The sequence below is a fragment of the Cannabis sativa genome, chromosome 5, assembly GCF_029168945.1.
Source record: "Cannabis sativa cultivar Pink pepper isolate KNU-18-1 chromosome 5, ASM2916894v1, whole genome shotgun sequence".
NCBI classification, from domain to species: domain Eukaryota; kingdom Viridiplantae; phylum Streptophyta; class Magnoliopsida; order Rosales; family Cannabaceae; genus Cannabis; species Cannabis sativa.
The window spans coordinates 1,553,161-1,566,411 of record NC_083605.1 but is presented as its reverse complement, the minus strand read 5'-3'; the positions used below and the strand labels follow the sequence as shown (position 1 = coordinate 1,566,411).

The 13,251-nt window shown below is 30.2% G+C and overlaps 2 protein-coding genes across 2 annotated transcripts; one reads left to right on the top strand and one right to left on the bottom strand.

Annotated features, from left to right (window-relative positions):
* The first annotated feature begins 988 nt into the window (after positions 1 to 988).
* LOC115716539 (ABC transporter B family member 19-like) lies at positions 989 to 10,208 on the top strand. Its single transcript, XM_061116027.1, has 10 exons — positions 989 to 1,243; positions 2,705 to 2,759; positions 3,053 to 3,228; positions 3,532 to 3,732; positions 4,662 to 4,921; positions 5,919 to 6,235; positions 7,104 to 7,327; positions 7,400 to 7,743; positions 7,779 to 8,260; positions 8,347 to 10,208. The coding sequence occupies exons 1-10, from the start codon at positions 989 to 991 to the stop codon at positions 9,813 to 9,815; spliced, it is 3,783 nt and encodes a 1,260-aa protein (XP_060972010.1). The 3' UTR covers positions 9,816 to 10,208.
* A 564-nt stretch (positions 10,209 to 10,772) lies between these two features.
* LOC115716808 (deoxyhypusine hydroxylase) lies at positions 10,773 to 12,956 on the bottom strand. Its single transcript, XM_030645714.2, has 7 exons — positions 12,708 to 12,956; positions 12,134 to 12,267; positions 11,830 to 12,056; positions 11,614 to 11,752; positions 11,358 to 11,484; positions 11,144 to 11,262; positions 10,773 to 11,046 (listed from the first exon to the last, which is right to left on the bottom strand). The coding sequence occupies exons 1-7, from the start codon at positions 12,826 to 12,828 to the stop codon at positions 11,014 to 11,016; spliced, it is 900 nt and encodes a 299-aa protein (XP_030501574.2). The 5' UTR covers positions 12,829 to 12,956; the 3' UTR covers positions 10,773 to 11,013.
* Positions 12,957 to 13,251: the final 295 nt, after the last annotated feature.

Genomic DNA, 13,251 nt, shown 5'->3' with positions numbered 1-13,251 from the left:
GATAATTATTGAAATTTGAAAGCATAATAGTGATTTAAATAAAAAGAAAAATTACTATTATACTTTGTAATAGTAATTAAAAAAAATTTATTATTCGTCCTAAATTTATCTTCAGAATTAATGAAACTGCTCATCTGTTAAACTATCAAAACATTCAAATTTAATTTAAAATTTAACTAATCCTAAATATCAAAATTTAAAAATAATTTTTAATAAAAAAATAAACAATATGAACAAATTTATTATTAATTGCAACACTTTAACTAACTACATAGATGCTGACCTTTACGTGGCAACATCTAATAATTTGTTATTTTTTTTATTTAAAAAAAAAGTCACCTAATAATTTCTCATAAATTAAGAACTACATTTTATATAGAATAAATATAATTACTAATTAGATTCGATTATTAGACAAATATATTTTTTTAATTATTTTTCAATTATACATAATAAAATAATATATATTATAAAATAAGAATATTAAATAAGGGATATAGATAATAAATAAATTAAGTAATACTAATCAAGCCGAACTAACTATTATCCATCTCCATATACTAATAAGACAATAACAACAAAACAAAGAAATTGTAAATTACAAAGTCATTATTAGTACCCATTAACCAAAATTTTCTTTATAAATCCATGCTTTTGTCTTTTTTATTTTATTATTTTTTTTTTGAAAAAAAAAATTAAAATCAACACATGCAACAAAAAACATTAAGATAAACCCAAAGAAAAAACACTAATCCCACATATATTCTCAAGTCCAGCTATAGCCAATAGGTCTTATTATTAGTTTTTAATTTTACCAATAATATATATAAATATACCAAAAGTATATCCACATTATATTCCTTTATTTTGTACTATATATATATAAATTAGAATTAAACATATAGTACGTACGTGTGTTGCATGCCATTTTTTTTCTTTTCTTTGATTTGTTTGTTTAGTGGATTATTAATTAGTAATAATTTTGCAAATGAGTAGTACTAGTAGTGTTGATGAGAAGAAGAAAGAAGTTGTTATCATTTCAAGTAGTGAAAGAAGTTTGAGATTTGATAAGCTTTTAAGATATGGAGATGGTTTGGATTGGAGTCTTATGGTTTTGGGTAGTTTAGGGTCAATTGTTCATGGCATGGCTCAACCTATTGGATACTTACTTCTTGGCAAAGCTCTTAATGCCTTTGGTGATAACATTGATGATATTCCTGCCATGGTTAATGCCCTCTACAAGGTATGTTTAATACTTTTAAGTGAAATTATACGATTAGTTAGCGATGTTTTATAAAAGTTATTTTCTTAAGTTATATGAGACTCGTTACTTAATTACACCAATAACGGTATGACAACAAAGAGGATGTTAGACACTAGTGATGCCTTTAGCAATTCTCTTTATATAAATATATGTATATATATTACAGTAAAACCTTTATTTAAGAATACTCTATTTAAGAATAACCTCTAATTTGTTATAAAAAAATCAAGTCCCGATTTGGGCCAGTTATAAATAAGAATAACCTCTAAATTGTAATTAGTTATACATTTTCTAAGTCCCGTAGTAACAAAATATATCTCTATATAAGAATAATTACATCTTAATAAAATATATACATGTATTTTGTAAATTTATTTATGTAAAATTAATAATTTTATTTTAAATTATAATACATCTATGAAATTATATTTACTCTATAATATTTCTATTATGATATAGTATTAATGATTATTTATTGTTATAATTGTTACATTGATACTTTTTGGTTTTTCAATTTTTTTTTTTCTAGTGTAACTCTATTTAGTTATAACCTCCCAATTAGAATATAATTTACTTGGTCCCAAGTGTATTCTTGGATAGAGGTTCTACTGTATAATTAATATATGAGCATTGTTATTGGGCACGTGTCTAGCAACTTCTAAATGTATCATCGTGTGATTGGTTAGCCATACTTTCAGGGCCGACCCTGAGAATATATGGGCTTAAGGCAAATTAAATTTTGGGGCTCTCAGAAATATATATAAAAAAAATTGAAAAATAGTGTTATGGGATTCAAACCCATGACATTGTATAATATGTCATACATATCAACCAACTAAACTATGACTATTTGTTGTTTACAATACACTTAATTTTCCTTTAATAAAAGCCTAATGATTTTTTTTTTTATTTTTTATTTTGGGCTCTCAAAAAGAGTGGGCTCTAGGCACGGGCCTAGCCAGCCTATGCCTAGAGCCGGCCCTGCATACTTTTAGGGTCAGTCTTAAGATAAGGCGAATTAGGCTTGCGCTTAAGGCTCACTCATTTTAAGGGTCCAAATAAAAAGATATTTTAATAAATATATATATTTCTTTGAAAAAAACTAAAAGTACTATTTATTCTTATAATGAGGGTTTAAAAAATTTATTTTTTCTAAAGTCCAAATCAATTCGGGGTCGGTCTTACAAATTTCTTAAAAGTTTAGACACAATTGATATTTTTTAACATTTATCTTAATATATTGTGTCATGTTGATATTTAATACCTTAAAGTGATGTAACACCTTATAATTGATAGCAGTTTTGTATATTATTTATTAAATTATAATTTGTATGACACAATATTAAATATATCAATAATAATGTATATATTTATATTCTTGTATATATATGCATGTATTAATGATGAGTTGGTTACTCTTGTGTTGGTTATTTAATTTAGGTTGTTCCCTATGTATGGTACATGGCCATTGCCACATTTCCAGCTGGAATTCTTGGTAAATATTACTACTTTCTCTTAACAAAAAAAATTCATTTATACTTTTGCATTAATTTTTAGTTAAATATATATATTTTTAGTCACAATATTTATTACTAAAATTATATTAGCATTAACTTGTATCAAAATATTATATTTTAGTTATAAATAATTTTTTCTTGTGACTAAAATCATATTTAACTACAAGAAAAATTATATTATGACTAAAAAATTATCACAATTTTTTTTTTTTTATTATAGTATATATAATATTTGTATATAGGAGTTGAATATATTTTTATTGGTTGATAGAGATTGGATGTTGGATGTATGCAAGTGAAAGACAAGTAGGACGAATAAGATTAGCTTATCTAAAATCAGTCCTTAATCAAGAGATTGGAGCTTTTGACACAGATTTAACAACTGCAAAAATCATTAATGGAATAAGTAACCACATCAATATCATTCAAGATGCAATTGGAGAGAAGGTACATATATATATATATATATGAAAAATTATTGGTTTTAATCACTATATTTATGCATAATTTTAGAATTTTTAGTATTTGCATAAAATGCAATGCAACTATATTATGAGTTTTTAATATTTTTTTTTTGAATAATTTAAAATGACAAAATTAAAATTCAAATAGTGTATTGCATGCGTTTGTTTTCGATATATATTTATTGAGTTAGGCTCTATTTATAGATAAATTATATAATAGTATGATTTGTATACAATTTTACTCATATATATATATATATATATAAATATGTATATAAATATACAGTTGGGTCATTTTCTATCATGTGTTGCAACTTTCTTGTGTGGAATTTTGATTGCTGGCATATGCTGTTGGGAAGTGGCAATCCTATCTCTTTTGGTTGTTCCAATGATTCTTGCCATTGGAGCTACTTATACAAACAAAATGAACACTATTTCCATTGCCAAAATCATATTCCAATCTCAAGCAACTTCATTGGTAGAACAGGTAACAATAATAATTTTTTAACATGTATCTATTATATATAGAGTCCTGTTCTTAGCATAGACGAGTTAGACTTGTGTTTAGAGCCCACTTAATTCAGAGACCCAAAAAAATCTTTCCTTTTTAAAATTATACTATTTTTTTTACTAATTTTAAAAAATATCATATAACCCAAAAATAATTTTTTTCTTATGACCCATTAAATTTCAAGGCCAGCCCTCGCCTTGTCTCAAGCTACTTGTCAGCCTTGGACTAAAATTTAATTGTGCCTTTTTAAATTTAGTAGTAAAAATCTAAAATATAGTATTTTAAAAAAACATTATTTTCTAAAAAAAAAATTAAATATAGTATTTTAAAAAAAATTGGTCTTTTATTTATAAATAATTATATTTGGGTAAATACTATTTTGGACCTTATATTTTGCGAAAGTTACCGATTGGATTCTCTGTTTTGTTAAATACCAATTCGAATCCTGCATTTTTAAAATGGTACAAAATAAACCTTGAGTTTAATTTTTATCAAATAAAAAATTTATAATAACCTGACCTGAAAGTGTTATGACAAGAATAATTATAGTTTTTGCAACTATTCGTACTAAAAATTGTTTTTAAGTTAGTTATATTAAGAAAATAATTGATGAAAATTAAGTTCAGTATCTATTTTGTACTATTTTGACAAACACAAGGTCCAAATTATTATTTAACAAAATAGAGAGTCTAATCTGTAATTTTTTCAAAACACAAAGTTCAAAATAATATTTACCCTAATTTTAATAAATAATATTAAAAAAATACACATTTTTAAAAATCAAATTAGAGACATTTTTCATAAAATCATTTCTTGGGTCATAACTGTCCTATCCTTGAGTCGGCCTTGTATATACATATGTAAGTAGTTTATGTAATATGATATGTTTTATATTTGGGCAACAGACAATTTCTCAAATAAAAACAGTGTATGCATTTGTTGGAGAAAACTCTGCAATAAAATCATTCTCAGAGAGGTTAGAACAACAAGTTATGGTAAGCAAAGGAGAAGCTTTAATAAAGGGAGTTGGAACAGGACTGTTTCAAACAGTTTCCTTTTGTTCTTGGGCTCTTATTATATGGATTGGAGCTGTTTTAGTCACACAAAACAAAGCTAAAGGTGGAGATATCATAGCTGCTGTCATGAGCATTCTCTTTGGAGCTATGTAAGTTAAGTTAAAGACCGGTCTTAAGCTATTTGAGACCTAAAGCGAAATTAGATTTCGGGGCCTCTATATTAATACTTCTCTAGTAAATTTTAGTGTTGAAAGTCTTTTTAATATCTAAGATGTCAAAAGTTCGAAACTCCTTAGCTTCAGTTTTAATATCCAAAAACACTTTAAAATGAAATTTATATATAGGCTGAATATGATTTTTTGTTTACTGAACTTTGACATGTACTAAATTATGTTTTTCTGAACTTTTTAGACTGTTGAAAATTCTTTCCAAACTATTGAGATTGTTAGATTGGTAAATATCATTTTGGACCCTGTGTTTTGCAAAAGTTATCAATTGGACTTTCTATTTTGTTAAATGACAAAATGAATCCGGTATTTTCTAAAATGGTACAAATAGGACCTTGAACTGATTTTTTGTCAAAATAAAATTTAATAATAATCTAATTTAAAAGTGTTATGATAAAATTATTTTTATTTTTATTGTATCTGTTCGTGTTAGGAATTATTTTCAAGTTGGTTATACTAAAAAAACAATTGTCAAAAATTAAGCTCTGGGTCTTATTTTTACCATTTTGGAAAATACAACGTCCATGTTGTCATTTAACAAAACAGAGGGTCCAACCAGTAACTTTTGCAAAATACATGGTCCAAATTATTATAATCCTTGTTAGATTTAAGTACTTTTGTCCAATTTTACAAATAAAAGTTTGACATATATTAAAGTTTGGGGGGGGGGAGGAGGGGGAAGATTTGGTACATGTTAAAATTCGAGAGGGACAATTTCGTACATGGACAATCTCCTCGATAATAAAATGTAATAGAATTATAGAGAAGTCCTCAAATTTAACAATCTCAAAAGTTTAGGGAGAATTTTAACAGTTTGAAAAAATTCAAGGAATATAATTTGTTACATGTCAAAGTTCAGTGTTGAATTTAATGAATAGTTTTCTATAACTAATAATGAAACATAAAATTCTCATTTCAGATCAATTACTTATGCTGCACCAGATATGCAAATATTCAATCAAGCCAAGGTTGCAGGGTATGAAGTTTTCCAAGTGATTCAAAGAAAGCCAACTATAAGTAGTGATTCTTCACAAGGAAAAACACTTGGAAAGGTTTGTGGCAACATTGAAATATGTGATGTGTTTTTCTCCTATCCATCCCGGCCGGAGAAGCAAATCCTTGAAGGGTTTTCGCTATCAATTCCAGCCGGAAAGACAGTTGCTCTAGTGGGGAGTAGTGGTTGTGGAAAGAGTACTATCATTTCTTTAGTTGCAAGGTTCTATGACCCTTCAAAAGGTTTGCTTTATCAACTTGAAAATTCACTTAAAAAGATCACTATGTTTCTTCCTTAGTATACACCTTTAGTATGCATCTCCAAAGGGGCTCCCTATTTTCATTTTCTTTTAGCTAAAATAGACATTTTTTTTTCCTCATCTCACTACAATCATGATCTCTAGTTTGGTTAGAATTTATTATTTTAATAATTTTTCAGTTTGTGGAATCCAAAAGTAAACTTATGAGCTCACTATCCTTTCTCTATTTTAGAGAGTCATTGTTCTTACGGTTGGAGCTCACACTCTATTTTAAGTCAATAGTGCATTTAGAGAGTGTGGTTGAAAATGCTCGATTCTATTATATAGATAGAATTGAGTAACATCTTAGTTGGGAATCTTGGGATGTTTCTTTATTCTCATTTTGATTAAATTAAGAGTGTTTACACAGTTGGTATCCTGTGTTTTATCTAAATACTAGTTTCGTATTCTGTATTTTCAGTAATACTTATTTGACACCCTATATTTTAATATCATACATATTTGGTACTCTAAATTGAAATTTATTTGATAAAATTATATCAATGCAATAAAACTATCTTCAATTTTATAAATTCTGAATTCAAATTTAATTATTTGATTACATATAATCGAGAACAGTTTGGTCAAATTGATAAAATTATATTGATTAAGTTTTATTTTAAGGTACTAAATATGTACAATTTCAAAATATATAGTACCAAATAAGTATTATTTAAAATATCTTTCTCGAAAAAACACAAGGTAATATAGGAGTATTTCCCTTAAATAAATGGTGTGAATGAGTTTGTGTAGTTGACAAATGCTTTCATAAAGAATGATATTTATTACTTTTTTTTTATGTAAATTTACAGGAAAAATTCTCATTGATGACCATAACATTAAGGATTTGGATTTAAAGTTCCTAAGGAGTAACATAGGAATAGTTTCCCAAGAACCATCACTATTTACAGGCACCATTAAAGACAACATAAAAGTTGGTGATATGGATGCAAATGACCAACAAATTCAAATTGCAGCAGAGATGGCTAATGCACATTCTTATATTTCACAACTACCAAATCAATACTCAACACAGGTTTGCTTCTAACAGTCTTTTTTTCTTTTACATTTTTTGGTTTTGAGAAAATTTACCTATTTTTTACATTAGGTAGGACAAAGGGGAGTTCAACTATCAGGGGGTCAAAAGCAAAGAGTAGCCATTGCAAGAGCCATTCTTAAAAACCCTCCAATCCTTTTGCTCGACGAGGCCACAAGCGCGCTTGACACAGAGTCAGAGAAGTTAGTTCAAGATGCTGTTGAGAAAGCTATGCAAGGAAGGACAGTTATCTTGATTGCACATAGGTTGTCAACCATTGTTAATGCTGATATGATTGCAGTTGTTGAAAATGGACATGTTACCGAGATTGGAACTCATCGCGGCCTTCTTGATAGGAGTGAATTCTACAACAACTTGTTCAACATGCAGAACCTTAATCCGATTCTCGAATCAAAGTAATGATTCCATGCTTAAAAGTTTCTATATAAAGTAGAATTGAAGTATCTAATCTTGTTCTATTGTTAATTGACAGAAGTGAAAATTCTTGTGAAGAGGATGAAAGTTGTCAAAACCATATGTCATTTCAAAATGACATCGAAGAAAATAAGACAGTAACAGAATCTGTACATCCTGTCTTGGAAAATTCCAAGCAAGAAGAGAGTGAAAGAGGAAGGAAAAGAACAATATTCTTAAGAATTTGGTTTGGATTGAGAAAAAGAGAGCTCACAAAGATTGGTCTCGGTTCTGTTGCAGCTGCTTTTTCTGGCATTTCAAAGCCTGTTTTCGGATACTACATTATCACTATAGGAGTAGCATACTACCATAATGATGCAAGGAGAAAAGTTGGCTTGTATTCATTGTTATTTTTTGTTATAGGGTTGCTTTCTTTATTCTCTCATACTTTGCAACATTACTTCTTTGGAATAGTTGGAGAGAAAGCCATGGCGAATTTAAGACGAGCTTTGTTTTCGGGTATATCCTAAACTTGAAGCCATATCAAGCTCATATTTCACCTTCCATCAACTTAATCTAACATGTCAAACCTTCAAATTTCACAGGAGTACTCAACAATGAAGTGGCATGGTTTGAGAAGCCTGAGAACAGTGTTGGTTCACTCACATCTCGGGTTATTAGTGACACAACCATGGTGAAAACTATCATTGCAGATCGAATGTCTGTTATTGTACAATGCATCTCTTCAATATTGATAGCAACAATTGTAAGTATGTATGTTAATTGGAGAATGGGGTTGGTAGCTTGGGCAGTTATGCCTTGTCACTTCATTGGTGGACTAATTCAAGCCAAGTCTGCTAAAGGATTTTCGGGTGACTTAGCTTCTTCGTATTCTGAACTTGTTGCTCTTGCTGTTGAGTCTTCAACCAACATAAGAACTGTTGCCTCTTTTTGTTATGAAGAGAATATACTAAGCAAAGCCAAAATGTCATTGGAAAATCCCATAAAGAAGAGCAGAAAACAAAGTATTAAGTATGGTTTAATTCAAGGATTTTCACTTTGCTTATGGAACATTGCACATGCTGTTGCTCTTTGGTACACAACAGTTTTGATTGATAGAAGACAAGCGAAATTCGAAGATGGTATAAGATCTTATCAGATATTCTCACTCACAGTTCCTTCAATCACAGAATTATGGACACTTATTCCTACTGTTATCTCTGCTATAAGTGTACTAACTCCTGCATATCAGACACTTGACCGAAAAACAGAAATCAATCCAAACACACCAGAGCCTTCAAATCGCGATTTGATCAAAGGGCAAATCGAGTTTCAACATGTTAAGTTCAACTATCCATTGAGGCCTGAAGTTACTGTCCTTAACAACTTTAGTTTGGAAATTGAAGCAGGCTCCAAAGTTGCTCTTGTTGGTCCAAGTGGGGCTGGAAAGTCTTCCATTTTGGCACTTTTGCTTAGATTTTATGATTCTATAGAAGGGAATATACTCATTGATGGGAAAGAAATAAAGGAATATAACCTGAGATGGTTGAGGACACAAATTGGATTGGTGCAACAAGAGCCTTTACTGTTTAGTTCTTCGATTCGATCCAATATTTGTTATGGGACAAATGAGGCTACAGAAACTGAGATTGTGGAAGCATCAAGGCAAGCAAACATACATGAATTTGTAAGCACTTTACCCAATGGATATGACACTGTTGTTGGGGAAAAAGGGTGTCAACTTTCGGGTGGCCAAAAGCAAAGAGTCGCCATTGCTAGAACTCTGCTGAAGCGACCTTCAATCATGCTGCTCGACGAAGCAACAAGTGCTCTTGATGCTGAGTCTGAGAAAAGCATTGTCAATGCTTTGGAATCGATGAATCTAAATGGCGATCGAATGTCATGTATTACACAAATCACAGTTGCTCATAGGCTTTCCACCATCAAAAACTCAGATACTATTGTTGTTATGGACAAAGGTGAGATTGTTGAAATGGGTTCACATTCAAGCTTATTAGAATCCAAGGGATTGTACTCAAGACTCTCCCGGTTACAGAGTTTTTCAGGACATTAAGACCTTGTTTGGTTAAGCTGCTTTTAGCTTTTAGAATTAAAAAATCAAGCACTTTTAAGAGTGTTAAAAGACTTTTTCCCGAAGCTATAAATAAAAGCTATACCAAACAGGGCCTAAATGTTCTGAAACTTGACGAATTTTTAGGTGGTTGAATTAGTAATAGAATTTTCTAGTAACTTTTATCAAGAAATAACATTGACAAGTTACTAATATATTATACATATACTTGGAGAAGGCATTATCACATTGATATGAAAAAAGAAAATGTAAGAATGTATGGATACATAAGGTTTTGTTCTCAAAATCTCTTCCATATCTACTACTATATTATAGTATATGCAATGAAGTATTTTAGAGTGGGATCTTAGTACAGACCTAGTCCGCTTATAGTCAGGTTCAACTTGACATACATGAGAGTGCCGACTAACTTTTTAAATATACTAAAATGACATCATATATCACATGGATATTTAATTTTTTAAAAATCTAACATGTAAAATACATATAATTGAAATTTTGATTCCTATTGGGAAGAGGAATAGGTTGAATAACTAATGAGAGTAAATGTGTGCCAAGGTTTAAACACATTTCAATGAAAGTCCTATTAATAGTCATCATTGTCATCACCATCATCATTCAAATTTATGTAATCTTTATTAAGAAACTTCCATATTTCATTTATCTAAATTTATTAAGCTTAATTTGTTCAAGCTTAATTTCTAGCCAATCTAAATTTATCTAAATTTTTTTCTTGCTTGCACTATGATTTCAACCTACTTAAGCTTGAACAAGTATTTATTTTTCATATGAAATAAAAAAAAATAAATAAATAATTAAAAGATTAATTTAATCCCTTATCCGATTCACTCAAATAAATTGGATCGAAATGATCTTGATGAACGAATATAATTTAACGTAAACTAACAAGAAAGCCTTATTAAGAATAGACAATTCAACTGTTAAAACTCTTCGCGAGAAGACATGCTCGTGATGTGTTATACATATTCAATATCTGTAGTATGTATTACCAAAACATGTTCATCCAAACTAGCTAAAACGATTCGAAAAGAAAGAGAACTCTCTTTCCTCGAGTTACATTTGAGCCATAAATTGGTATAAATACAGTTTAAGAATAAATCTCCTCTTGCTAGGAGATGACAAGAGTGTCTTCAAACAAAGCAAAAGTGTTGAACAACTGTTATTGCAGTAGAGGAGTTTGCGTGAAGAAAAACTGTGTAAAATACTGGTCTTAGTCATCATTTAACAAAAGGGCTATGTATGATATAGATGCATGATAGATTCTAAGCTCAAAACAGTTGTATGCTTACCTCGAATGGCTTCCCTGATCGTTCATATTCCAGCATACATAGAGCAACTTCACAACTCTGTGAAACGATTGGCTCAGAATCCTTGGCGAATTCCTCGAGAAGTGACACACTTCGAGCATCTTAAATTTCATTCAATTAAGCATGTAAGTTAAATAAATCGTATTCAGAACTATAGATGTAAAAAGCAAGAAGTAGAGCAGGTATAACATAATACCGGCGATGGAACCAAGTGCTTCAGCAGCTTCATGTCTAACCATTGGGTGTTCATTGACATCCTTAAGTATGTCTGAAAGAGCATCTGAAGCAGCTTTGTTTTGCAGTTGGCCCAACACATATGCCACCTGAATTTTTAGCGAAATATGTAGCCAAAGGATTAAAGCATGGAACCCCAAACATGAGCCTTTCCTATAACCAAGAAGAAAATGTAGATATTTCTAATAAGTATGAAGAATAAGACTAATTGAACCAACCTCATGTCGTAGAAGGGCACTCTTTGAACCCAAAGAATCAATTACAGCGGCTACAGCTTCATCTCCACCATTATTTCTAAGTGCAAAAAGAGCTGCATACCGCTCATACATGCCTTTTTCTTCATCCAGAAGAACATCCCTATGAATCAATCAGGATATACAAGTTAAAAACATAGCAAATTCGTACCATGTTAGAGTATCTAAAACGAGACAAACCTAAGCTGATGTACTGAAGAGCATGAAGTAGCTGCTGCAGCTGGATCAACTGACAGAAAAGGTGACTTTTCAACAGTGAATTTCTCACCATCATCCTTCAACTGCTCAATTCGTTGGAGGGCCAATTCACATGTTTCTCGAACTTCTTGAGCTGGATCTAAGACTAAACTCTTCCTCAACAAATCAACATTACTCTTTAAACCAATTGCACCAATGGCCTCGGCTGCCTGTCGAATAATGTCAAAAACCATCAAACTCATGCAAGAAAACAACAAAATCAGCACTATCAAAGTTAATAATTCACCTCGTGACGAACAATGGGATGCAAAGAAAGATCATTTAAAGCTTCTATCAAAGCAGGGACAGCCTCAGCATCTTGCATTTGACCCAAAGCAAATGCAGCCTCATGTGCCAACAAATTAGAAGAGTCCCTTGTAGCTGAAAGAGGGAACATATTCAAAATTGCAGCAAAGGGTCTAAATCTAAACCAAAAGAGAGTTGACTAGAAAATCCCAAATAACTTCACTACCATTAAAATAAAAATAATTGAGTAAAACAAAGTATATACATTTGCTATTTTCTCTCAGCATTCTCAACTCTCATTTTCTCCCTTACATGATTAATTGTTTTTCCTCATTCTATTTCAAATTTAATCCAATTTGTGAAACATTATACATTGTGTTATTACAGTTTATAAACATAAATTGCAGAATTAGTCTAATATCTATACATAAATATGTATATATATATATATTTCTAATTAGTAATTAACAGAACAAATAAGTGTTGGGTTTCATATAAAAACAACAAAAGATCCAAACTTGTGAGTAATAAATGAAACAGAGAAGACTGAGAGAGAGAGAGAGAAAGAAGCAAACCGAGTATGAGGGCATTTCGAGGACGAGAACCTTTGAGGTTGCGGAGAGAGAAAAGAGCTCTGAAGCGGTCTGAGATGGGCTGAGTCGGGTCAAGCAATTGATCGCAGAGGAATTTTTCCATTTCTGGTGTTGAAGACTGAAAAACGCCGGCGTTGTGGTTCGTCGGAGAATCCACAAGCGTTGTTAATCAGCTTTTAGGGATTTAGGGCTTTGGTTTGGTTAAAGTTAGTTTCTTTTATTTATTTATTTTTTTCAATTATAAGTTTGTAAAAGGTAAAAATATGTTTTTTTTTTTTTTTTTTTTTTTTAAATTTTTAATTTTTTTTTAGAAAATATTTAGAATGAAGTTAAAATATATATTCCCATTATACCCCTCTTTTTTCACCATCTTCCATTTTGGCACTTTTGCTTAGATTCTATGATTCTATTTAAGGGAATATACTCATTGATGGGAAAGAAATAAAGGAATACAATCTTTGATGGTTGAGGACACATATAAATTGGATTGGTGTAACAAGAACCTCTTCTCTTTAGTCACCAATTC

Coding starts and splice junctions, on each gene's coding strand:
- LOC115716539 (XM_061116027.1), top strand. CDS start 989: ATGAGTAGTACTAGTAGTGTTGATGAGAAGAAGAAAGAAGTTGTTATC. Junction 1,244..2,704: donor TGGTTAATGCCCTCTACAAG/GTATGTTTAATA, acceptor TATTTAATTTAG/GTTGTTCCCTATGTATGGTA. Junction 7,328..7,399: donor CAAATCAATACTCAACACAG/GTTTGCTTCTAA, acceptor TTTTTACATTAG/GTAGGACAAAGGGGAGTTCA.
- LOC115716808 (XM_030645714.2), bottom strand. CDS start 12,828: ATGGAAAAATTCCTCTGCGATCAATTGCTTGACCCGACTCAGCCCATC. Junction 12,057..12,133: donor ATCCCATTGTTCGTCACGAG/GTGAATTATTAA, acceptor ATTATTCGACAG/GCAGCCGAGGCCATTGGTGC. Junction 11,263..11,357: donor AGCACTTGGTTCCATCGCCG/GTATTATGTTAT, acceptor ATGAAATTTAAG/ATGCTCGAAGTGTGTCACTT.